This window comes from Nipponia nippon, unplaced genomic scaffold (assembly GCF_047370975.1).
Source record: "Nipponia nippon isolate SJK-2023a ecotype South Korea unplaced genomic scaffold, ASM4737097v1 scaffold_1, whole genome shotgun sequence".
NCBI lineage: Eukaryota > Metazoa > Chordata > Aves > Pelecaniformes > Threskiornithidae > Nipponia > Nipponia nippon.
The window spans coordinates 112,420,305-112,446,340 of NW_028262290.1; the positions used below are offsets into that span (position 1 = coordinate 112,420,305).

At 42.6% G+C, this 26,036-nt stretch overlaps 1 protein-coding gene across 2 annotated transcripts in view; it reads left to right on the forward strand.

Annotated features, from left to right (window-relative positions):
* ITGA9 (integrin subunit alpha 9) overlaps nt 1-26,036 on the forward strand; it is a 234,529-nt gene that overhangs the window by 51,582 nt on the left and 156,911 nt on the right. For both annotated transcript variants that reach the window (XM_087767376.1, XM_087767382.1), the window contains exon 15: nt 1,065-1,225. In XM_087767376.1, the coding sequence (XP_087623502.1) occupies nt 1,065-1,225 (161 nt within the window). The remainder of the gene's footprint in view (nt 1-1,064; nt 1,226-26,036) is intronic.

The window sequence follows — 26,036 nt, forward strand, 5'->3', positions numbered from 1 at the left end:
GGATCATGTTATCTGGCATCAATCATTTAGGACTTAAAACATAAATAAAAGCCAAAGCAACAATTTGGCAAGCGTCCTACATGTGTAACGAATCAGCACAGGAGCTGGTGCTGGCTGTCGTTTATGAAGATTATCAACTAATTAAGCCATTTGTAGTGAGCCAATCTCATGGTATTCCCATTATTGCCTTGATAACAGCTGAAATCAATACAGGCCATGGTCTGTGATGAGTGAAGGGACCTCACAGCCAGTGTTTCCCTTGTCTGTAGAAAGCACTAGAACAAGCGTTCATGCTTCTGTTGTAGTTTCATTGCTCCTGTTGTTGTTGCATTTACCAAAAGGAAAGGTATAGTCAGCTTGGATTATTCAATCACCGTACAGCTACTTCAGGTAACAAATAAGTTTTCTTTTGGACGCAGATACATCCAGTCACAAACCAAACGATTGTGTTAAGCTGACTATCCTGTAGAACAGCAGGGAACAGGATTTACAGAGATACAGCTCATTAGTCTCTGGGTATGTCTTCTATAAGCTGCCAGGGCTGTGTAACATCTAAGAGAGGGATGCTGAGTGCAAGGCAGCGACCTCTAGTTAAGGTCTAAATGCTAAGATGACTGCAAATCAACAGAAGTAATTGTCGGGAAGTGCCACATCCTGGTTGACATTTGCATGGTTTGTGCTGTTCTAGAAGGAAAACAAAGCTTGAGGCTGCTGCTGCTGTTGTTTGTGTCGTGTTTTTGCTTTTTCTGTTAGCAACATACTTTAAGCATCTTTTGTTTCTTTTTTTTATTAAGTGTGCGTGTCTAGATGTATTTTTACACATCATTTCCTATGGGAAAGGATGGGCTCGGGAACGTAGTGACACAAAACCTGGGAGTGTATTAGTAATTGGATTTGGTTTTGTGCAGCCACAGGAAACTTGGTGATTGATTGAGGTCCTGAAAGGGTTGACCTTTCTTCAAGCACACATGCCCCGGGGGCAACAGGATCCATTGATAGGTGGCTAGAAAATAACTATTGTTCACTGACATCCTTTGTTTTCTTCTTCTTCCTTTTTAAAACAGGTTTGAATTATAACTTGACTGCTGATGTGGCAAAGAAGGAAAAGAGCCAGCAACCCAGAGTTTACTTTGTGACTTCTGGAGAGACAGTGGGGCAGATCACAGAGAAGTTACAACTCTCATACATGCAGGAAAAGTGCGAGCATTACCTAGCGTATGTCAAGGTCAGTTCATTCCTGTCCTTACTTACGTTGGCCTCAGTGCAATTCCACTTTTTTTTTTTTTTTTAAAATATTCAACCCATTAAAGTGGTGCTGCTTGGCTTCAGATGTTCTTTGTTTTCCTGACGGGTGGATGAAGGTTTTGGGTGGAAGCTCAGAACTTCTTGCTTGGCATTGTTTGTCAGTCTGAGCACCATGGGGCCTTCAAGACCTGGTGCCAGGAATATGTATTTTATTTGCTTTCGATCAGGCACATTTGCAGAGGTTTCATTTGTCTTTTGGCTGGGTTTGTTGCTACACTTGTTGTACTCAAAATAAGGAGGCAAATTTTTGTTTTGGCAGGAACAGCAGGTTTAGTGTTTAGTTTTGTGTAAGGTCTGACTGCACAATGGGCTGGTGATGCAGTCTGCATGGGAATTGCAGGATAACATGGGGTCTGTCCTGAAGCAATTGGGCTCTTGGGTTTGAAGAGCACCCTGGATTTCATCTGGGCTTGAAAATAGCAGTGGCATAACTTAATTTCATATGTGTCTTGGTCCTAGGGATACAGAGAGCACTTCCCAGACATTCTGGGATGTAGAAAGGGTCTGTTCTTCCTGTGACAAACTCTTTGTCCGGGGTCTGCTAGGACTGTAGTTATCTTCGCTTGGCAGCTGTTGTTGAAGAAATGTCACCCAGGTGCCATTCTGTTTGCAAAGGAAGCACAATAGTTTTCTTCTCAGCTAAGAAATTTATAGAATGGGCTTAAAAATTATATAGGAAGGAAATTTATCTTTTAAACCACGTATGTCTTACAAGTACTAATCTGTATCACTAGTCTAGTGGGAAGTATGGTTGCATGGCGAGTTGCATATCCTCCTTATTGAAGGACATATTCCCACAGATGAGTGTGACCTAAATTCAATGGATATCACTTGGCACTGTCTTGTTTTGAGAATCCAGCAGGTCCAGACATCCCTAAATGTATAAACTTTTCCAGGAAGCTTCTTTGTACCTAAAAACTGTGAGAACGGTAGATAAAATTCATCCTTTGACTTTATCAACATTTTGTACATGGCTGTTGAGAGAAAATAAAATAAATAAAGGGACCACCAAAGAGGAAATGCTGTCCTGTTAAGTTGTGTGGATCTCTGGGAAGAGACTAGATAATATTCCATGTTTTTTTGTTTCTGGAGCAACCTTTGCTTTCTGCTGTGGAAAAGCTCGTTAAAGAAAATGTAGACCTATGAGATTTCCATTACTTAGAGAATATGGCTGTGAGTTTACTAATTCTGGTCTTTCTCAAATGAGCACATCTGGTTAGGCTTTAATGTATTGAATTTGGACAAAAAGGAGCCATATGCCTTTGTATCTTAACCCAATAATGATTTCTTTCACACTAGCCCTGTTGTAGTTTTTGGGTACTACACAGAATTCATTAGAGAGCTACATATGCCCAGGAAACAATTTATTGTAGCATTTCTAGTTGATATTGGGAATGCAAAGGTAAGAACTATTTTTGGGGAAAATTGCTGGGAAATTTGATTTTTTTTATAGGTAAGAAAAATGTTTAAGCATGTTTAAAAATACCAACAACTTAAAGCAAACCAGCTGGTTAACAAACAAGGCTACTGGCTTTCCATATGATATAAGCAGCTATTTTTCACAGTTGGAAGAATAGCAGGAAGTGTCGTTTGTTCGTGTAAGGGAGAATGCAAAGTAGTGGAGAAAGATAATGCCTGTGCTTTCCTGGGAAAGGTGATATGGTCCACGAGGCTACATGGCATTAGAAGCATGAAAGAGAGCCCTGCAGACTCAGGAGGAGTGGAAATGGGGTCATGATCTTTCACTGCTATCCTTAAGTAACAGCTAGTAAAACAAAAACAAAAACCCTGAAAACCAAAAAAACTCCCTAAACTCCAACCGGAAATCTCCTTGATTGCATAGTTTTGTGATGGAATGGGTGATAAAAGATGTAGGCTTAAAATATATAAAGTATTTCACTTAGGCTCTCCTCTTTCCTTTTACTTACTGTATGCCTGATGAATTTGCCTCCATGGCAAATGTAGTTGTTTGCAGTTGCATCCTTCATCTGTTCACTTTATCATTGTTCATTTGAATCCCTGGTGACAAATAGGTTTATATGGTAACATGAGGATGTCAGTCCTGGGCTGCCTGTGATCAAGGATAGAGAAGCTGTTTGGGCTTGTGCGTGACCTCGTGCGCTAGCTTGACAAACCCTACTAGGTAAACAAGGCGTCCAGTCCAAATGGCACACAGCAGAGCTCCCTAGGTTATGTTAGTTAAATGAAAGTCTCTGCCAGGCCTTGCTGGGTGACGTTGCCTTACCAACATGTAGTTCTAGCATGCTGGAGGCATAAAACAGAAGGACTGAGAAAAGTCGTGAAAAAAACAGACTATACAAGCTTGCTGCAATTTCTTTTGACAGATTTGATCTCAAGAGACCCCAGTGAAACTAAGCACTAAAAAAGTTGCAGTCTGCAAATAAACTGACAGGGATACTCGTTAAATCATTTTGCGATTGATAAGTGTCAATGTTTTGAGCATGACTCCTTTCCTATTTGTGGTTCCTTCTCAGGACAGGAGCTACTGTTCTTATTGCTGCTACTGAATTTGAGTATTAAAGTCTGTCTTTCCTCATAACTGCGTGACTGAGCTAAGTGGATCTCAGAAGGTTTGTAGGATATGTGTAGCTCAGAACTTCATCTTGTACAAGTCAGGCTACCAAATTACACCTCAGGTTGCTAGGATTATGGTAGTTCATGAGAAAATGTGTTTTTCTGGTTGAGAACAGAGAATGAAATGGAAATGCTTTGGGACTTCAAAATGCTTTGAGTTTGGTTTTGTAGTGAGCATGGGGAAGTAGAGGAGAGGAGCGATGCAGTTTTCTGACTTTTCTTTTTCCCCCCTCTTCATTGGAACCTGTTCGATGATTTCTAGTTAAGAAATTTTAATTCTTTAGTATACATAGATAGTAATTCCAATACAGCGCTCCAGGTGTCATCTGCAAAAGCCGCATTTGTTTTAATTTAAACAACCTTTGGAAGTTTGACTGATACGTTCAGTAGAAAATGGACAGCTGGTGCAAGTGGCTATTAATTGAGAAGTTCAGGAGCGCCGCTGGTTTTCTCGTGTCAGTGCGCAGCTGATCCCTGCCGTCTCTCAGGAGGTGCTTCGCTGCCGGACCGTTCCTCCTCCGGCCCTCTGGGGATGACGGTGCTGCCGCTGCAGACCTTCTCTCCTTCAACGGCGATAAAACTATTAACAGCAGATAAATACATTACATGGTAACTGTCTGTCAATTTTGCTGGAGGAAAATGAAGCAAAAGTTTAAATCTGATTAGCTTTTTTCTTTTTTTAAAGGGATTTTTTTTTTTTTTTGAGAGGATGAATGGCAAACATAAACATGAGGAAAGGGAACATGGTACTAAGAGGAGAAGAAACAGAGGTTGCAGGGGGAGGTAGAAACAGAAAACATGAAGAAAATAAATGGGTTTGGGGACTTCACACGTCTCCTTAATCTTAATATCTGGGTTTGCAGCTGAAATGTAGAGTGTTCTCTTGGGAACTGCACTCTGATGGTGCTCAGAAGACTTGAGCTGTGTGTTTAAGATGTGCTGTGATCAGGGCATGGACTCTGGGGAAGCATTGTTTCCCCTTTCCAGTAACTGCCCTGGTTGTTTCCTGCTTATGTGGGCTCCCCGAATATTTAGGATAGATTTACCTGTGGATAGGACAAGAGAATTTGACGCAGACAACAAAGCACATTGTGCCTGCAGATTTATGTGGGGTCAGATCTCATCTTTCTTGATTTATCACAAAGGTGTAATGGTGATGATGGTGAAAGCCCCTTGTACCATTCTTGCATTTATTAAAGAACAACTGTCTGGTTTCTTACCCCAGCCAGCTGGGCTGCCTGTTGCTACCAGTCACTGCTGTCTGGGTGCAGAGTGAATGTTGTAACAGCTTCAAACACCATCAGCAGTCCTGGCACACGATTAAACCAGACACAGCATTTATATTTTCCAGAGATCTTTATCTAGGTGACTGTCTAGTTGTTTTAAGCAGTCTCATGTTGCTCATCATATTAACTCTTAATGGATCCCACCGTAGCTCATGGGGAGGATGGGACTGAGAAGCAACAGAGGAGCAGTGATACCAAAGGCTTTTCATAATGGCATGTAGGTGAGGAGCTCATGCTCTGTTTGTACAGGCAGGTTTGGAATAAAATGCTGCCTTTTCAACAGAAATTGCCCAGCTATGTTTTGTTCACTTCTGAATTCTGTAGCCAAAAATTTGCCTTTTTATAAGTATGTTTCTGGCCTTTGTCTGTCATGCGTCACTGTTACCTCAGGTCTCTAAAGATACTCTGGGCTGCTGATCTCGCACAACTTCGTCTCTAGTGCTCGCCAATTTTAGCCACTGTCTGTGATTGTGATTGTTTCTTCCTCTGTAGCTGTTTGATCTCATCTGAGGGGGATGCATGTATTAAAGTCTTTTATTCTTAATTCATAGTAATCTGGCTTTTTTCTAGACTCTGGGTAGCAAAGCATTCAGTTTCACAGTCGTGTGTGATGTAGAGGTGGTATCACCTTGATCATTTGCAAGATGTACTTTCTTCTGAAAGTTGTTTGCCTGTGAATTAACATCTTTATGTTAAGGTTTGGCTGATGGTGTTACAGGATAGAGATGTACAGCCAGAAACACTCCAGAGCTTACTTTGAAGGTTGGGGTTTGTGTTTTCCTTTTGGTGTTTATTGTTTGTTTGTTTGTTTGTTTGTTTTAATGGGATTGGTTTCTCCCATACTGTCAACACGGAGCCTTTGGGGGGGCAAGGGGGGCACGTCAGCAGAGCTTGGTTGCTTGCTTTTAGCAAGGCCCTTCCTGGGACGCTGGCACTGTGAGCGATGGATTGTGTGTTGGACATGGACGATAACCGCTGCTTTGCGGAGGAAGAAGTGAAAACCAGACCCTTGGCAAGTGCAGCTCCCCTCAGTAGTGACCCGACTGCTCCTATGCACCTCTCCCTGGGCGAGGAGAGAAGTTGGAGCAAGTCAGGGGATAACACTTGAAGCAGAGACTGCTTTCACAGCAGCAACAGCTATGAAAACCTAGTCATGATTATCTAGGATTTCACAGGGTTTGGACCACTGGGCAGACAAAGGGAGGGCTGACCTATTCCAGCCTGCAGCAGGAAGTTTATCGTCGCTGGAAGACGAAAGGTGCTGTGTAGTTTTGCCAGGAATGACGACTGCAGTGAGATTCGGTGCTAAGACCATGAGCAGAGTTGATATCTTTGGGTTTGTTCCTTTTTCTTGTTTTATATAACTCCTTTTGCCCTTTTGCTCAGCCAACTGGAGAAACTGTCAGGCCGAGCCAGATGCAGTCACAGCATATATTCAGCCTTAAAGGGCTGTGGGATAGGTGGGGTGATCATGAAGCACAGGGGTTTATTTACAGAAGCATGCTCTCCGGAAAACCTCTGTTTTCCAAAAGTACGCAAAGTGTGCTTGTAATCTATTAGCATAGTCTGCCTCCCCTCCAGCAGAGCCAAATAAATATAGTGTTTTCTGTTGCCTTACTCTGTAAAGTGATCAGCTCTCTGCTTTTGGATACGCTCCGGCCAGCACTGTGTAGGGCTGATGTCTCACCTTGAAAAATAAGCCAGGGAGAAGAGAAGCTGCATTTTTTCCTGAGTAGCTCATATGGGCAAGGGAAGAACAGTTGTTAGCTGCATAACTCTGGGTTTCTTTTCATTGCCTCTTAAGCACAGGGATTTAGACGTACCAGAAAGAGTATTAGGAGTTGGTGGGAAGACTGACATCTTTGAGCTGAGCATTAACTGTATTAAGATTTAAATACTGTTAATGACTATGGAGTTGTCTTTGGCTGTTCCAAAAGTTTTTGCAAGGTTCACCAAGAGCAAGTAAGATTGTCTTTCAAGGGTGAGCTTATACTCCAGTTCAAAACTGTCCTGCATAATGTGGCCAAAATGAGGCTGCCAAATATGCCTCACACTAGCATCCTTTCAGAGGGGACCCATGCTGCAGGTAGTTAAGTGCTGTAAGATCTGCTAGGGCTGGTAGTGCAGCTACATGGGACAGCAAATTGTAGCAGATATTGTGCTGTTAACTGTTTGGGGGCTTTTAACTGGGCAGTGTAGCTAGTAGGGCAGTTTGGTAGCCCAAAGGGTCTTGTGTCCTGAGGACCGTGGGAGGTTTTCAGCTGTGAGCTGAAGGCAGAGGTTTTGTCCAGATGCCCTCCTCTGCCCATCTTCCCAGGATTTTAAAGAAATAACTTTTTTTTTTTTTTTTTTTGTCCTCACGCTGGTAGATGATATAACTGAACGGCAAATGTCTCCCCCTTTCTGGTTGGAAAGTGTCTTTGAGTGTTTTCTGCTCTGTACAAAGCTTGTCCATTATAAAAAAAAAAAAAACCAAACCAAACAAAAAAAACTCATCCCATTTAAAGTTTTAGCAAGGTAACTAATTTTGTTGCTCTTTGACTTTTGCCAGCATGTATGAAAAAGGCCAGGTATGTTGTTTATGGCCTAGGCAGAAACCTGGTTGCTCTGGTGGAGCTGCTGTCAGACAAAGTGCCTGGTTAATCACATTCATGAATCTAAGTAAAGAGATTTTATGCTTCCCAGATGAAATGAATATCATCTTCAATGAGGCTCAGTCAGTAGACTTACAGCACAGTGGCTGCTGAAATTCTGCTTTGCCTGCCTTGTATTTCTTTTTACCTGCCTTTTTTAAACTAGTGTTCCCTGCTAAACCCAAAAAAGGGATCCAAATCTTTAATCTTGAGCCCTTTGATAAAATTGTCCCTTTTGATATATTCTGTAATGGGAAAGAAATATGATTTATTTTTCAAGTAGAGTCTCTCAAAAATAAATATTTCTTAAGTTTTAACAGAGTTGAGAGTTACTTTTATTGCATGTAGAGTCTTAATGAAGCGTGACACTTCACTGCTGCTCTTGGACGTTCAGTAGCAGGCATGTGCCTGGCTTTACTGACTGCGCGCTGATGTGTTTCTGTCTGATACCATAGTTTCTCAAAAAGAGATTTCATTTGCAGATTAAACCTTTTGGAGACTCAGGAGGGGGAGATTTAGGCCTGGACAGAGCATGGCTCTTAGGCAGGAGGATACCAGAGCCCATGGTTTGCAGAGGCCGTCCATGGGGCTTTTGTCTGAGAGGAGTCATTGCATTTCCCAGTGATGACACTTTTAGGAAGTGAATGGCCAAACAGTGATAAAAGAGGTGCTGCACTTTGTGCTAGGAAAAGTTATTTCAAAAGGCAGGTAATGATGGATAGGAATATTTTTACTTTCTCTGGCACTCCTGGTTAACCAAAGAGCTTGTTTTCTCAGGTGGAAAGAAGCAGTGAAGAAGGCAACACTACTGTTTTAGAAACTTTCTAAGCTTGTTTTTTTTTTGTACAGAGTCATATAAACTAAACACATGATGGCAAATTGTGCTGTAAAAGTTTATTAGTACTTCTTTGGGACAAATTTACACTTAGGGGGAATACGCTTAATGCTAGAGTATTGCTGCAGAAAATTACAATAGGGAACAGCTTGTTTGTCTTAGTGGTTTTCCTGTTTATAACACATGGAGGAATATCAGTCTGTGCGGTAATCTCGGACACACACATGTACACGGTCGGCTTATCCTGTCCAAACTGGGGAGTGCCTAAAATTATCACCCTTTCATTTTGCTACCCTTAGGAAGGAATGAGCAGGGCACTTTATCAGGAAACATTGGAGGCAACTTCCAACAGAAAACTCCTCTCTAGGCTAAAAAGAAAACAATTAATTTTGCTGGCTGTGGCTTCTGGGTATGTTCCAAGCCTATAACCTCCTCAGAGTCAGAACAGACTTGAGTCTCCTGGGAGCCTCTTAGAGATGCTGTATTTGGTTTGGGTGGCAACACGTAATGCTAATCCAGTGCCCTAATTCATACCAAAAGTGCCTGACAATATGTTTGAAGAAATGTGGGAGTAATAGGTTGCAGGCATAGACCTTTTTTGGCAGAAAATGCCTTTTCTCCCTTTCTCCCCCACTAAGTAACTTCAGCTGTGGAACTGAATTAATGTTGAACTCCTGAGGTCCAGTAACAACTGAGGAAAAGGCACGTGCCCTGTGCCGTCACCCTCACCGCCACGTGCCCGCTGGCATTTCCATATTCATCAGTGTAGTTACAGATGGTATGGTTGTGCTGGTGATCAAAAGTTACATCCCTGGTCATAGGTTTCCAGTTTGTTGCGTAATTTTAATTATCGATTCCCCTTGTAGAGCTCCATGACCTCTCCTGGAGTCCCAGTTATTTTAGGGAATGTTTAGTATTCTGTACCTGGAACCTGCATGTTGTCCTATGCTAGCTGTGCTCCTCTAGAGATTTGAAATAGGTAGTCGTCTGGGAGTTCGAATTGTTTTCCACTTGCCCACAATGTCTTTGACCTGAAGGCATACGCTTAAGCTTGTTTCCTGACTTTATATACAAGATGTTCTTATGGATTGGATGCATTAGGCAAATTAGCTTGCACTTCTCCACTTTGGCATGTCATGATTTTACGATGGCTTTTTCTCCCATCGAATGTTTGTGGCCACAGTGCTTGCTTTCAGTGGTCATTTTTGCTTTGAAAAAAGGATCATCTTTGAAAATAAGCATACTTTCGAAAGCTATCCTCAAAGCAGTGAAATAGTCAAATTTTAGGAATATGTGCAATCTAATTTTTAGGCTTTGTTTCTTCCGGTGGTGTCCTCTGGCTGGCTCACAGTGTAATGTGCCATTTGTTTTCATCTGGGTTAAAATTTGTATTGCTGCATGTGAACTACACAGCTTTAAAAGAACAGTTTTCAGGAGGGGATATTGCGAAGGCTGCATACAACGTAAAAAACTGATTGATTTTTTAGCAAAAACTCAGCATTACTGCAGCAGAGAGGTTTCTCTGATCAGATTCCACCAAGAACATAACGTAGCAACTTCAGTGTTTCACAGAAAATTTCACTAGAGGATCTTCTAGTCTGCCTTTTTTGTCAAGTTATTGACCACTTTTTCTGCCTAAGTTGCACCTATTGGTGTTCATGATTTCTCATGATACAAGCAGTTTCTTGTACATAAAGTCCTCCTTGAAATTATTTGTGAACATTTATCTTCTCCATGAAAAACTGAAAAATACTTAATAACGAATGGCTTCTTGCAAGCTTTTTATGAACATTGGTTTATTTTATTGACTTTTTGTTGTTCTAGCTATTTTTAGTCTCCATCTATGCATAGGTTTTAAGGCACTGAATGTGTTTTACTCTGTGATATGTGAATGTGCTTAATACCATAAGGCTAGGACTGGGTGATAGCCTGCCTGTAATAACAAACAATAACGAAAAGGAAGAGAATCCTGCAATAGTTTATATTGCCTTTTTTTGTCCTGGGAGAAGACTCAAGTCTGGTATTAAATTCTAGACTGAAACGTAAAGAGTTAGCCTTAAATCTAAGGTAATCTAATGTGAGAGTAAAGTAAATTTACTACTTCCTTCTTTTGGCACACACACTGCATCACTTAAGACTTCCTTAGATGACAAAATAAGTTAAAAATACAACTGGTTAAACTTGTCATGACTCTAGTAATTTTCATCCTATTAGCAGACACACAGCTTCTCATTTGGCAAGATTGACTATAAGGGAACTGACATTAATGTGACTTTGGTGAGAAGAAAAGAGTGTAAAAATAGAAACAGCTAACAAAGAACGTAAGTTAAACCAGGGTATGTCTTATATAAATTTACACCTTCTTTCACATATTTTTGACCTGCTAGGATATAGAAAGCACCAAGTGAAGCATACCATTAGCCATGAAATTGGAAGGTTTTGGTGAAGTAGTCCGAGTGTATAGGGTCAACAGTCTGATGGAAAGGCTTTTAAAATCCCCTCCTTGTAAAAGACTACACTCTATCACTCTGCATGCAAATTTGGCTTGTGTGCTTTTACTCTGGGAGCTAGAAAGGATGCGAAAATTGATAAGCCGGAAATGTCATTGTGCTCCAAGGAGTTAAAAAAAAAACAAAACAAAAAAACCCCCCAAAAACCCCAAAAAACCAAAAAGGTGTTGAAATATATGTAAAGTTTTTACCCTCTTGCATCTCCCCCTTTCACTGGGGATAGGCAGTGGATCAGGGGTGCTTTGAGAACTGACTGGATAGCTGAGGTTGTCTGTTGCTTTTAGGAAGTGTTGAGGTTTTCAGTCCTTTAAATAATTAAAAAAAAAATAAAAAATGTGGTGAGTGTTCCTGAAACTGCAGAAGCAGCAACAGCGTTGGAGTGGCATAACCTGTAGACTTTGATTTTTGCTCTTCAAGCTCTGCTCTGTCTTTCAGGTACAAAGTCTTTGAGACCAGAGTGAAAAATTTTAAAGTGGAATCTTTTTTGTTATTGTTTTCTCATAAGGATTTTCTTTATTCAGAGAAAACAGGTGGTTTCATGCAACTGTAATAGCTATAAACTACTCCTTTTAAATCATTGAGCAGATCACTGAGTGGTTCTGAATCACTCTTTTGGTTATGTGCCACCAGGGGAAACCAATTTTTTGTGCCCTGGTAAAGTACAAAAGCCTGACAAATTCACATGGTAACAAACCCAATTTTGTATGAAAAATATTACCCCTGTGAAAGTGAGTGAGTCCAGTTCCCATTTGTGGTGCATGACCCCCTACCCCAGAAGCAGCTTGCCCAGGAAAAGCTGCTGGTTTGCCCTCATTTAGTGAGCTCTGCAGTTCACGGTGAAGAGGAGGCTTGAGCCCTCCCCAGTTGTACTTGGCAACCCATGAGCTCCCTGTGACTTGGAGGTGTCAGTGGCTGCCCTGGCACATGCGAGCGTTCAACCCGTCCACTGCTCGGTTGCAAGAAGGGAGCCGGAGAAGGTGGTTTCCATTTTCTTTTGTGACCCATGTGAATGTTTCCACGAAAGCTGCCTCTGCCTGCTCTCAAATTGCAGCAGCAAAAATCATGAGCTGGCTTTGAGAGGATGAGCCCTGATGCACAGCCAGGTTCAGGAGCCCAGTCCGCAGTCTGTGCTGAGACAACACAAGCACTCTAACCCTGGCAATAGAAATCAATCGCAAAAACTATCCTAGGCTTCAGCAAGGGTTGAGGATCTCACCTGGGGACCAGAGAAGAATACTCACATGAGAGAGCATTTTCAAAGCCTTTCCTGAACCCACTAAATATTTCTGGCCTGGGGGAATGGGTGAGTGTTTAAGCCAGTTGGAACGGTGCTTCCACTTCTGGTATTTCCATTCCTGGTAAATGCACTGGGGCAGGTTGTGCTGCCTGTATCTCTGCTTGACCAATACATATATAGTCAATTGTGGCAAAATGCATCCCTGAAATGGAGATACTGCATGAAACCGTGCTGTGACACTGTAGCCATTGCAAGCAATAAATATTATCCAAAGCACTGGTTTTTATTAGTCCCTTTCAAGAACTTGGACAAATGCCAGAATTTATTTTTAAACTTTATATAAGCGACTTAAATATTTGTGATGGCTCATTTTTCTTTCCTTAGTATTTTGGGAACAGTCTTAATTTTCATAGAATCATAGAATACCAGGTTGGAAGGGACCTCGAGGGTCATCTGGTCCAACCTTTCTAGCACAATCTAGACGAGATGGCCCGGCACCATGTCCAGCTGAGTCTTAAATGTGTACAGTGTAGTGGCGTCAACCACTTCCCTGGGGAGATTATTCCAATGATTGACTGTTCTCATTGTGAAAAATTTACCTCTCGTGTCCAATTGGAATCTCCCTGGGAGTAACTTGTACCCGTTACCCCTTGTCCTCACCATGTGACTCCTTGTAAAAAGGGAGTCTCCATCTTCTTTGTAGCTCCCCTTTAAGTACTGGTACATGGTGATGAGGTCACCTCTAAGCCTCCTTTTCTTAAGGCTGAACAACCCGAGCTCTCTCAGCCTATCCTCATATGGCAGACTTCCCAGACCCTTGATCATCTTGGTGGCCCTTCTCTGGACCCCCTCCAGCCTGTCTACATCTTTTTTGTATAATGGGGACCAGAACTGTACACAGTATTCCAGGTGTGGCCTGACAAGCGCCGAGTAGAGAGGGATAATGACTACTTTATCTCTGCTGGTGATGCCCTTTTTGATGCAACCCAGCATCCTATTGGCCTTCTTGGCCACAGCAGCGCACTGTTCACTCATATTGAGCTTCCTGTCCACCAGGACCCCCAGGTCCCTTTCCACAGAGCTGCTCTTTAGCCAGGTGGATCCCAGTCTGAGCTGCACTCCTGCATTATGTTTTCCCAGGTGCAAGACCTTACACTTGTCCTTGTTAAACTTCATAAGGTTCTTGTTAGCCCACTCTTCCAGCCTATCCAGATCTTCCTGCAGGGTGGCTCTCCCTTCCAGAGTGTTTACTTCCCCACTCAATTTGGTGTCATCTGCGAACTTCATCAGGCTACACTTGATCCTGTTATCCAGATCGCTTACGAAGATATTGAATAGCGTTGGGCCCAATATCAATCCCTGGGGGACCCCACTTGTGACAGGTTGCGAGTTTGAAAAAGAGCCATTTACCACCACCCTTTGGGTGCGGCCCATCAGCCAATTCCTCACCCACTGCACAGACCACTTGTCCAGGCCATAACACATCAGTTTCTCCAGGAGGAGGCCGTGGGGAACCGTATTGAAGGCCTTGGAGAAATCCAAGTAGACAATGTCGACTGCTCGCCCCATGCCAACCGAGCAGGTCACTTTATCATAGAAGGCCACCAGATTTGTCAGGCACGATCTGCCTTTTGTGAAGCTGTGTTGGCTTTTCCCAATCACGTGCTTCATTTGACTCGTGATGGCCCCCAGGTGGATCCATTCCATGACTTTCCTGGGAATTGAAGTAAGACTGATGGGCCTATAATTACCCGGATCCTCCCTTGAGCCCTTCTTGTAGATAGGGGTAACATTTGCCTTCCTCCAGTCCTCTGGGACATCCCTGATCTCCACAACTTCTTGAAGATTATAGTGGCCCTGCAATGACATCAGCCAGATCTCTCGGCACCGTCAGGTGGATGGCATCAGGGCCCATCGATTTGTAGGAGTCAAGGTCCTGTAATAATTCACATACAAACTCCTTCTTCACTGATGGTGGGTCTATGTTTGGATCCTCCTGGATTTTTGTTCCCAATGCCTGGGATGCAACAGTGTTGGTAAAGACAGAGGTGAAGGAAGGTGTTGAGAACCTCTGCCTTTTCAGCATTGTTGGTGACTGATTTACCTCTACTATTTAACAGTGGGCCTATGTTTTCCTTCTGTTTCTGCTTGCAACTTACATACTGGAAGAACCCTTTCTTGTTATTTTTGACGTCTCTGGTCAGTTCCAATTCAAGTTGAGCTTTTGCCTTTCTAACTGCATCTCTGCACCCTCTGGAAATGCCCCTGTAGTTCTCAGTGGACAATCTTCCACTTCTCCATCTCTGGTACACATCTCTCTTGATTTTAAGCAGACCCAGGAGCTCGTGGTTGAGCCAAGGGGGCCTCTTGCTCCACTTACTTCCTTTTCTTTTATAGGGGATGAACTGGTTTTGTGCTTCCAAGAGAGCATTCTTGAAGAACTCCCAGCACTCACTGGCTCCTTTATTCTCCATGGAAGCTTCCCACGGAATCCCTCCAAACTGAGCTCTGAGTGAGCTGAAGTTTGCTCTTCTAAAATTTAGAACCCTTGTCTTGGTGCTAACCTTTAGCATACTCAGCTGGATCCCAAACTCCACAATATTGTGGTCGCTGCAGCCAGGGTTGTTACTGACTGAGATATTACAAAGCAAGTTTTCTTGGTTTGTGAATAGCAGGTCCAGTAGTGCCTCCTTCCTGGTTGGCACATCTAACATTTTTAAGAGGAAACAGTCCTCTCTGCATTCCAGGAACTTGATGGATGACATGCGAGCTGCTGTATTGTTCTTCCAGCAAATGTCTGGGTAGTTGAAGTCACCCATGAGAACCAGGTTCTGTTGACCAGAAGCTTGCCTTAGTGTCCCAAATATTGCTTCATCGGCTTTATCGTCATGGTTTGGGGGTCGGTAGCAGATGCCCACTGTAAGGTCCTGCTTGTAGACGACCCCTCTGATTTTAACCCAGAGGCATTCAATAGAGCACTCACAATCACCGTAGTTGACTTTGATACATTCGAGGTTTTTCGTAATACAGAGTGCGACTCCTCCACCTCTTTTTCCCTGCCTGTCTTTGCAAAACAGCCTATAACCATCCATCGCGATTCCACGGTCATGTGAGTTGTCCCACCATGTCTCAGTTACTCCTATGATATCATAACCTTCTGACTGGGCGCGGAGCTCCAGTTCCTCCTGTTTGTTTCCCAGACTGTGTGCATTTGTATACATACACTTGAGGTGGTTGCTCCTCTGGTACGCATCTTGGGAGACAGCTTTTTGCTGTTAATTTTGCCCTATGTTGTTTCTGTTGGTCTTTTTTGACACTGGTTCTCTCTCTCTCCCCTTCTGTAACAAAATGGTCTAATGTCCTGTGTTGACTGAAGGCTGGTGGGTTCAACACAAGGTTGCTTGCTTTAGGGAACGGGCAGAATGTATTTACAGGGCTTCTGCCATGTCCCCCTCCTAGCCACCAAGACTAAAAATCTAACGTTTCTGACTGCATAATCTGTACCTATCTTACTTTTGGCGTTAACGCTGTCTTTTTCATTTAGAAAGGAATAATCCTGAGTGCGGCTCTAGAGAGCTGCATGGTGGGCAGGCAGCTTAATGCTTTTGTATTATTACTATTAATCTCTTACTCTTGTAGGCATTTACCTTATGCCTGTCCCTAATTCTTTAATGCAGTGGTTATTATATTGTCAGCCTTGAAAATGTTGCAAAGGCAATAAAGGTAAAATGCTGCTTAATAAGGTTCTGCAGATCTCTTCCTATTGCTTTTCTGACGACCAGTACTGTTTGGGAGCCTCTGCAGAGGCACAGAAACTACCATGATTCCTCATTGACTTCATCCCACAAAGTCAATGGGATTATTAAAGTGCAGCAACATATCTGCCTTTCATGATGATACCTCCTAAGACCTATTTGTCTCTTCAGTGACTGGTTGCATCAGTCCAGGATTTTGGATTGTGAGCTGTCGGGATCAAGGACCGCCTTTGGTACAGACCCTTGTATAAACAGCAGCCGTGTTCATGGCTATGAACAGCCAGGGAGACAGTCACTGTGATGGATGAGGAACATGTAAGGTCTGGATGTTTGAGGGGTTGTTTTCTTAAAATAGACATCCCCAAAATAATCCAAAAGAGTATATAAACTGTCTAAATCTTTCGAGAAAGCAATGTTTAGGCTGGAGGTCCCATGAGAGAAGGTTTTCCTCTCTTACACCTCCCTGTTCTGGCTTGTCTGTAGATGCTTTGTAGGGGCATTTCTGGGAACGTATGTGCTCTCATCCTTCTAGTTCCAGTCTGAACCAGAAAGAAAAGAAAGGTCAGAAATAATTAGTATCTTATTAAGAAAAAAAATCCAAAGCTTGAAAAGGCTCATGTAAATCTTTGTATACGTGTTACATTTTTGATACAGCTGCAGTCTTTGCCATCTGAACAGTGCAGTATTCTGCTGGTGGCTGAGAAGCAGGAAATGAAATAAGTAGGTATGAAGAAGAAACTAAGAGCATCAGTGATGTATATATTTAGATATATATATCATATACTTCTAATGTCAATATGCAGAGACTATTTAAATGAATTTAGGATATGATGATGTGTTTCTAGTTGTCATACTTCTCTCATTTTCCTCTTCAGCTTAAATTTTTTTTCTCCCCAAATTCTCTGTGTGTAGGTTTGGAGAACTTAGAGATCTGTGTTACATGTGAAATAGAGGAAAATCTAGTCAGCCAAATAAATGCTCATGCTTTGTGATGTATTTTGCAAAGGACTCGTTACAAGAATATAATAGATTGATACCTGGAAATCTTCTTCACAACAAAACAGATGTTGTTTAGTGTGCTGGTTTTCCTACTACTAGATCTCTTCTCGTTCTGCTGAATGCGTTCCTCTAGTGCCAGGCTGGATGATAGGTGTAGGCCACGAGGCAAGCATTGTGTAGCAGTTTTCCTTTGCCAACTGCTCAGCATTATCCAAAAAGAGCTTGATTTATGAACCCTGGAGAGCATGGCATGTAGGTAAGCTTAGATTGCCAAGAAGCATACTGCCAAACTTGCGCTCCACCTAGGAGCTCATTGGTCTGTGCTGGACCTACAGCGGACTCCAGGCTTTGGCAGAGGAATTTAGTGTACCTCTATTGCACACTGCTTCTTCTCTTTTAAAACCTTTTTGTCAGCTGACAACTGTCAAAACTGTGCATCTGTAACTACAGGTTGCAGTGTTTCAGATGAGTGTGCTAATTTCCTTAATGGGTATTTAGTTGGTAATAACATAGTTAAGGGGAGGTATGATCAGGTTTTGCTCATTTGTGTACCACTTGCAATTTTGAACAGATGAAATATTCTTATTCAGCTTTGCCCTCACCATTTGATCTGTGCTCCACCCTCAGAAAAGTTTTTTCTTTTGAGGTGTTGCGAGAAGTTATTTTTGTGGACGCATACTACTGAATCTGGGTATGAAAGACATGAAGCTGTGGGCTGCAAATTATTATCTTATGTATACAGTAAACACAGATGATGGAAGTCTTGACCCACGAGATTGCTTCCCTAGACAGATGGATGAAACTAACTAAAAATATGCAAGTTTATTTCATTCACTTAGGAAAGGCCTTTGGGTCATAAAGTGTCTATACAAACAAATCTTTATTTTTACTTTGCTATTATTACCACTAATTTACTAATATTTTGACTAATATTTACAACTTTTTAGTATGCATTTTCAGCTTATCCTTCATTTTATACAGACCATACATTTCTGAGTAATGAGCTGGAATAAACTCCAGTCATTTGCATAACTAAGCCTTCTGCTTTTCCCCTTTTCTTTTACTTCGGAGTAGTCTTGTTAATATGAAGAGAGAGGGAGTGATGCTGGGTTTTATGTTAATTATATTTACAGAAACCACCCCTAATCAAAATTTGTTTGAAAAAGAAAGGCTGCTTAGAAGGAAGCTTATAAGACGTCTTCTCTAGGAAAAGAAAAACAGTAAGGGTCTATTATAGTAGCGTCTAAAAATTCCTAACAAGACATGAACTTTTACTGTGCTAATCATGAACAAAAGCATGTTTAGGAACAGTCCTTTACCCTTTGGATGTGATAGTCTGCCAGGGCCCCTCTTACCCTCTGCTTGAGACTTGCCACTGGCTAACCGGAGGAAGGAGAAGTCACTGAAGGGAATGAGATGGCCGCAGCTCTTGTATACAGTGTGTTGTATTCCATACTTATCTCAGATAGATCTTTTTCAAGCCTGGGTTTTATGAATGCAATTGCAAGGGGCAAAGGGATAAATATCCATGATTTTTACCAGCCAGTGGCTGGGGGACTGTGGCGCTAAGCCATACCCCCTAGAAGTGTTTACCACCACATGCAGAAACAATGTACCAGGCCCTTTCTTATGGAGGCAGTGGTGAGCAAGAAGGTGAGCGTGCCATTGGGGGTCAGCACTGCCCTTCAGCAAGAGGGCAGCTGCGGAGTTTACCAAACGACTTGCTGTAGCTAGACAATACATGTGGATGATTTTTGTTTAATTGGTTAAGTCTATACCAACTGCTGATTGAAACTTTGTTACCTTCTGTATGTTTTTATTTGTGACTTAAAAATAAGGTGTATTGATGTTTTAATGTTGCATTTGCAAATGGAGCTTTTCAGTTGACAATCTTCAGGTTTTTGTTGAAGCACTGAAAACAGGTGCAATTTTCCTTTTTTCAAGAAAGCATTTTTTTCCATGTAATCTCTTTCCCAAATAGTGCAAAGGGACTAAGCTATGATGCTGAGCGTATTTCATTCCAGCTCAGTCATTAAAGCTTGTTACCTCATAGCACTTTAGGCCGCCTGGAAGAAATAAATGATTCTACTGCAGGGGAAGGTAGCATGACTTAAGACATTTTTGAGGAGTTTGTCTGCAACAAGATGCCAACAGTGATCATCTGAGAGAAAAAGTGACAGCAGCACTGGTGTAAATGAGGCTGACGTGCATGACTGGATGATACTCATCTCGTCACACTTTCCACGTCTGTAGCTATTCACCTTTGGTTGCCCTTAAAATTAATGGCAAGAAATAAGGATTTTTAGGGCACGATTCACTTGGCCCACTCTACATATGTGTTTTAGGGCGAGACAAGTCAGACTGTTGAATAGGTCTCCACTGGCTCACAAGAAAGCCAAGGGCAACTTGTTGGAGGTAGACATCTGTACTCCAGATGTCTACATTTAGCCAAATGGATCCTACTCAATCCAGTCCAGTGTTGTCTGACATTATTTGCAAGTTAAGAAGGAAAAATGCTCAGTTGGTAAGGATGCACTGATCTGTTTCCAATATTCTATTTATTAAGTGAATCAGATTGAATTTTAGCCAAAGGACTGGAATAGAGAAGTGGTACAGTCAAAAACCCACTCTCCAGCCCGTTCCCTGCAGTCAAATAACAAGAAAAAAATCAGGCTTTTCAGCTATAAATCTGAACTCAACATGGGGCGTACAAGGTCTAGTTGAGTGAAAAGCAATGAAAGCGAGCAGAGCACAACTGCTGTCCTGTGTTCCTGTCTCTTCTGTCTGCTGGTCATGGGGTAAAAGATATAGGAGTCTTCTATACATCCAAATCCTACTAATTTTCTTTGGCTTCACAGAAATGTGATGTGATGGCTATCCCTAATCAGTAAATTTGTATTCCTGTATTACAGCTGGGTATCCCACCTTGCTTTTAACGTGGCAACCAACACGTGTCGAGCTCATCATAGCCTTTCTATTGATAGTTGTAGTAGTAGTTGGATCAGAGCCCTGGTGAACAACCCAACAGCTGTGAAAGATGTTAACTGAATGGTTTTAAACAGTTTATATTACTCTCACTGAAGAGCTTAGTGGTAGCGTTGTTATGGTCTACTTCTTTTTCATGTTTGAAACGCCTGTAAAGTTACCTTGTGTTTGAAGCCAGTCGTATTTTACACCTCATCTTTTGAAAATTGAGTGGGCATAAGGGTAAAATCTGCTTTGTTGGAAATGAGATGTACATGAATTTAATAATACAGCTCTCTTAAAATTTTTGTCATCACTTAGGAGTTTGGAGAACAGATAGTGTAGAAGGCAGATGGTGTGGCATGAGAATGTTAATGCAAGGGGCTAGCTGAGGTTTCTGTTTGGACTCTGCCAGGATCAAGTGCCATCAGCTTTTTCTTCTTAGCAATGTCCACAGATATTTTAAACACTTTTGCAAACAAACCTGTAGGAGTGCAGGCACAATAAATTCAGGCATTACTTCTGCTCTAAGCATTCAGAGATGCTTCCAACTTGGTATGGAGAGGAATACATTTCTTCAATTCTTCTGTGAAAACCCTTTTACCTTCCAGATGGGAATAAAAACTTTTGGGTGTTTTTTTTTTTGTTGGGTTTTTTTTGTGCGTGTGTGTGTAATGTAAGGCTTAATCAAGAGGTGAAAACATGCACAAGGTATTTGGGGTTTTAATAACTGATATATAATGTGGCTTTGAGAGCTAATAGATAGATTTATTCTTGTGTCTCCATTGCTATGTGATTAACTGTATCTCCAGAAACTTGCATTACACTTTCTTGGCCTTTCAAGAAATAAGGTGTTGATGAAATGTCTGTTCTCATGTTCCAGTGTTAAACATTTGAGTTGAGATTTTGTGTCGAGATTTTGCTGACTCACTTGCTTTATAGAATTTACTACTAAGATCTTTTGGATCTCTGTCTCCAGTCATGGGAAAATAGGGAAAACAGCTAAAACATGTGAATGAGCATGATTAAGTAAAGCCATAAGAAAATTCTTCTCTTCTCCCCCCTTGTTTTGGTTTTTTTAAAAGTTCTGGTTGGATCTAATTGTTTTAGGTTATTTTTACTGCCTGATAATTAACTAGATTCATGACAAAGTAAATCTTAAACCCCACTTAATCCATCCCTGAAGAGTTTACCATCTAATATTAGATCTGCTGTTATAAAAGAGATTGGAACAAAGAGAGCAGCATTGTCCGTCTGGCAGACTGAACTCTAACTAGTTTGAGAGAGAGGTTCCTGGAGTGGGAGAAACAGTAATACGACCTTTATTTACTATGGTAGGAAATAACTGTCTGTACAAAAGCATGCAGTCGGGGCTTGGAGGGTGCCTAACTGATCCGCTGTGTAGATTAGAATAAATAAATAAATAATGTTCATGAAAAATATTAGTTCCTTGTAGAAAATTCAGCAGTCAGGCAGTTTGTTGTTTTTCTTCATGGAAATCTTCAATTTTCTGTGGAAAGTAAACATCTTTGAAAAAAATCCACTGTTTTTCCCTGGAAAGTTTTTAACTTATCCTCTTGTTGATTCATTATCACCTCCTTTGTTGAGCTGAAATGAGTAACTATTGAAACATCTACATAAGACCGAAGTAATATTGTTAGTACCTATGAAGGCAAAAGAACATGTGAGGCTTGTCTCTTAAAAGCTGCTGTGTTGAGGTTGGTGCAAAGTGTACTGAAGTCAGTGGAAAGAGTTGTACTAATCTGAAAGGGCTTTTTCTGAGTACTGTGACAAAGTGGTGGTACTTGGTGGTGGGGAGAAAGGCATTATGGACAGTAGTGAGAAATCATGGCCTTCCTGTAGCAAACAAAACTTTTGCTGAGAAATGGAATTTTTACTGCAGCAGATGTACTTCAGTCTCTTTCTCAAGTTGTGTTGCCCCATAAATGAAGGACTGGGTTGCCTTTGCCATGGGAAGAGGAGGGAAGAGGAAGGACGAGAGCTGGAGGAAGGACCTGGCGAGGAGTTGTTCTTGCTGTCAGTGCACGAGAAAAATAATAAATAAGCTAGAGCAGTGACTTCTGGTGTAGGCAAGTATGTTCTAACAACTATGGGCTGGGGCCAGCTGTATGAGGTTCAACAAGGCTAAGTGCCAAGTCCTGCACTTTGGTCACAACAACCCCATGCAACGCTACAGGCTGGGGGAGGAGTGGCTGCAGAGCTGCCTGGCAGAAAAGGACCTGGGGGTGCTGGCTGACAGCCGCCTGAACATGAGCCAGCAGCGTGCTCAGGTGGCCAAGAGGGCCAATGGCATCCTGGCTTGTATCAGGAATAGTGTGGCCAGCAGGACCAGGGAGGTGATAGTGCCCCTGTACTCGGCACTGGTGAGGCTGCACCTCGAGTACTGTGTTCAGTTTTGGGCCCCTCACTACAAGAAGGACATCGAGGTGCTGGAGCGTGTCCAGAGGAGGGCAACGAAGCTGGTGAAGGGTCTGGAGCACATGTCTTATGAGGAGCGGCTGAGGGAGCTGGGGTTGTTTAGTCTGGAGAAGAGGAGGCTGAGGGGAGGAGACCTTATTGCTCTCTACAACTACCTGAAAGGAGGTTGTAGCGAGGTGGGGGTCGGTCTTTTCTCCCTAGTAACAAGTGATAGGACGAGAGGAAAAGGCCTCAAGCTGCGCCAGGGGAGGTTTAGGTTAGACATTAGGGAAAATCTTCTTCACCGAAAGGGTAGTCAAGCATTGGAACAGGCTGCCCAGGGAAGTGGTTGAGTCTCCATCCCTAGAGGTATTTAAAGAATGGGTAGATGTGGTGCTCGAGGACATGGTATAGGTAGACTTGGCAGTGATAGGTTAACAGTTGGACTCGATGATCTTAAGGGTCTTTTCGAACCTTGACGATTCTATGATTCTATGATTCTATGGCTACCATCCCATGCACCCCAGTCCAAACTACCAAGCTGCAACAGCCTGGATTTTAGGTTATCAGCAATATAAGGAGAGACCAATCTGCTGCCTTAGTGGTTACCAATCTGCCAGCGAGGAGCACCATCTCTGAGGACTCACGTACTTGCACTGCTGCACAGATCGTGCACTCTCAAACTCCTCTCCCCTTCCCAGGAGAGAGCATCCCCTACCCGTGGGACCCCTGGCAGAGGGGTCATGCAGTGCCCATGGTTCACGGACCTGGCATTTCCATCACTGGGTAGCAGATGTGAAAATGACTCCTGGAAAGGTTCACTTGACTTTGGCTGACTTCAGTCTGTCCTGTTTGCTTCACTTCCTAAATGCACGGTAAGGAAGTTGTTAAAATGTGCTCTCTGTTTCTTTCCTTCCCAACAGTGTTAATCTTAAAAGCTTTAGGAGTGCAGAGAAGCAGAGACGGAGTTTCTCTCGTTCTGTGCCAGCTTCTTTCAAGTGTGCCATGATAAAAATAAATACCTTTCTGCCGGTCAAGCACTGCTTTTGGTGGAAAATGATGGCACTTTCAATTTTTATTTCTGTATCCCTTTGGTTTCTATAATGAAACTTAAAACTTTCTGCATGTCTTTGGCTGCTGCTTTTGCTGAATTAGTATTGCATTTCCTGCCTTAAACAAACAGCGAGGAAAACTTCAAAGGAAACAAGCAGACAGGCAAAGAACGTGTCAGCAGTCAAGAAAAGTCAAGCAGTTTTCCTGCTAGTGAAGGGACATTTTAATCTGCAGGGCCTCCGCTGCAGGGATTAGGTAGCGGTGACTGAGGATGAAGTGAAGCTGGTAAGGGAACGTGCCCCTTCCTTGCAGTAGCAGCTTTTGTTTAAGCAAAGCATACTCTGTGTTTATGTGGCCACCACCGCATGTGTGACAGATCTAATTTGCCACCTTGTGAATGGAAAAGTTAATCTCAGTAAGGTGGTTTATTTTTAGTTAGTCTACAAAAAAATAAAATGAAGGAGAGGCAGAGTTGGCCTCACAGTGTAGTGGATTAAAAAAGTCTAAATTTATGTGTAGTGCAAAAACTTTCAGAGTTTATTTTCATTCTGTTTCCGTTCTATAGTAAACACTGCTTCTTTTAATGTAACACCAATTCCTTCTCCTTTCTGAGCACTGAAACAATCTTTTGAGCTTTTCCTTTCAGAGATCTCTTTGCTTCATTTTGACTCATCAGCATGATTAAGATGTAGGATTTTGATCCCTGGCTGCGTTGCAAAGAAGAGATTAATTTCTTAAGGGACCCTCACTGCTTCTTGGGATGCTGTTCCTGTAACACACTTCACAAGGGAGAGTTAGTTCAGGTCGTAGCGATTATTTCCTCTAAACCTGGAAAAAATGCTTGTAGTTACCAGCGGGATGAACTTCAGATCAGCACCTCAATGCTAGTAAACCCAAAACTTTCTGAATTACATGTAGTCACTTGACTTAAACTTCACCTTAGAACAACTGATTTTGCATCATCCGGGATGACTCCATTCCTACTGATGAGCTTATCCTCACTGCATCCTTGCTGACATCAGCAAGGACTTGTGGCCTCTGTCTGTAGCCAGCTGGTGCAGCGTGTAAGGCAGGGATGCGCTAGCTGAGAGGAACGAAGGTACTGCCAGACCCGGTCAGATACTAGCAGCTTCTGACAAAGCAAGGAGCTAGCTGGCATCTCCTCATTCCTGCCTGCAGGGCCTTCCTGCCTGCTGCCCGCAGGGATGCCTCTTCATTCCTAGTGGTTGCCCAGAAAACCTGCCAGAATTAGCACTTCTTGTAAGTATTTCCACAGCGGCCAGGAAATGCCAGACCTGCAAACGGAGAAGTGGGGAGAAATGTTTCAACAGCAGTTAGGTCCTAATCATGACAGCAGGCTCCCCACCTGCCTCTGGGCTTTGGCCTTATTCTGGGGTTTCAACTCACACCTTGGAGATGGTTGTTTTCTCCCTTTATTAGACTTACCAGTGCATCTCGGAATAAGATGGAATAAAATAGTTCATGGGCCATGGCATGTTGCCATGTGAACAAATGGTGGGTTTTAACTGTTTTCTTAGGAAATAAAAAGAAAATAGTGGGAACTTTACTTTAAAAAAAAAAAAAAAAAAAAACAAAAACCCAAAACAAAACAAAACAAAAAAAACCAAACCAAAACAAAAAACCAAACACAAACTAAATAAAGCTTTATAGTGTAAGCAAGTGGCTTATGTTTCCCTGCTGGTAAAATTTTGTAGCCCTCATCTGATCTGTAAACCAGGCATAGCAAATAATACTGCTGCAGAAAGCTGCCTTGGGGCTATTGAGTAGGACTTGTAGGGGAGAATGGACATCACTGAAGATGCTGCTCTTGCTTATGTTCTTCTCCAAGATCTGTTGCAGGGACGCTTCCTTTTTCCTGGGCTGGCTGGCACAGGGTGGCCCTAACCACGTTGTTCATCCCTGGTCACCCTACGGTAGTCTGGCCACTCTTGTTCACTGCAGTGAGGTGCTGTGTGGTTGCTGGCTCAGCGACTGTCCTGCAAGACCCATGCATCTGCTCACCCAAATGTGTCTTGCCTGCACCTCATCGCATGGTGCAGCTGCTGTAGCATGTCCCAGGAGATTGCCAAAGGGCTCGTGCAGCCGCGGCTCTCCCACCTTCTCCTTCCTCCTCTCCTTCCTGTCTGGGGGCACCCTGCTGCTACGGGCTCTGGGATTCACCTGCTGCTGTGTAACCTCTTAGGAAAGGGGTGTATGTGAGCTGGCAGTAGCAGGCTCAGCGGGGCAGGTTCCCACAGGCTGTCAAGACCTACGTGTGCAAAAAGTACTGATGAGAAAGCAGAGTCATCGATTTCTAGGCCAGTACCTTCACGAAGGGAAGCTTAGGGAGCAGTATCCAAGTGATAGTCAAAAAACCCCAAACAATCCCCCAAAACTATAGAATAATCCAAGCATTCTAGTTTAGGATTAAAACGTGACAGGGAAT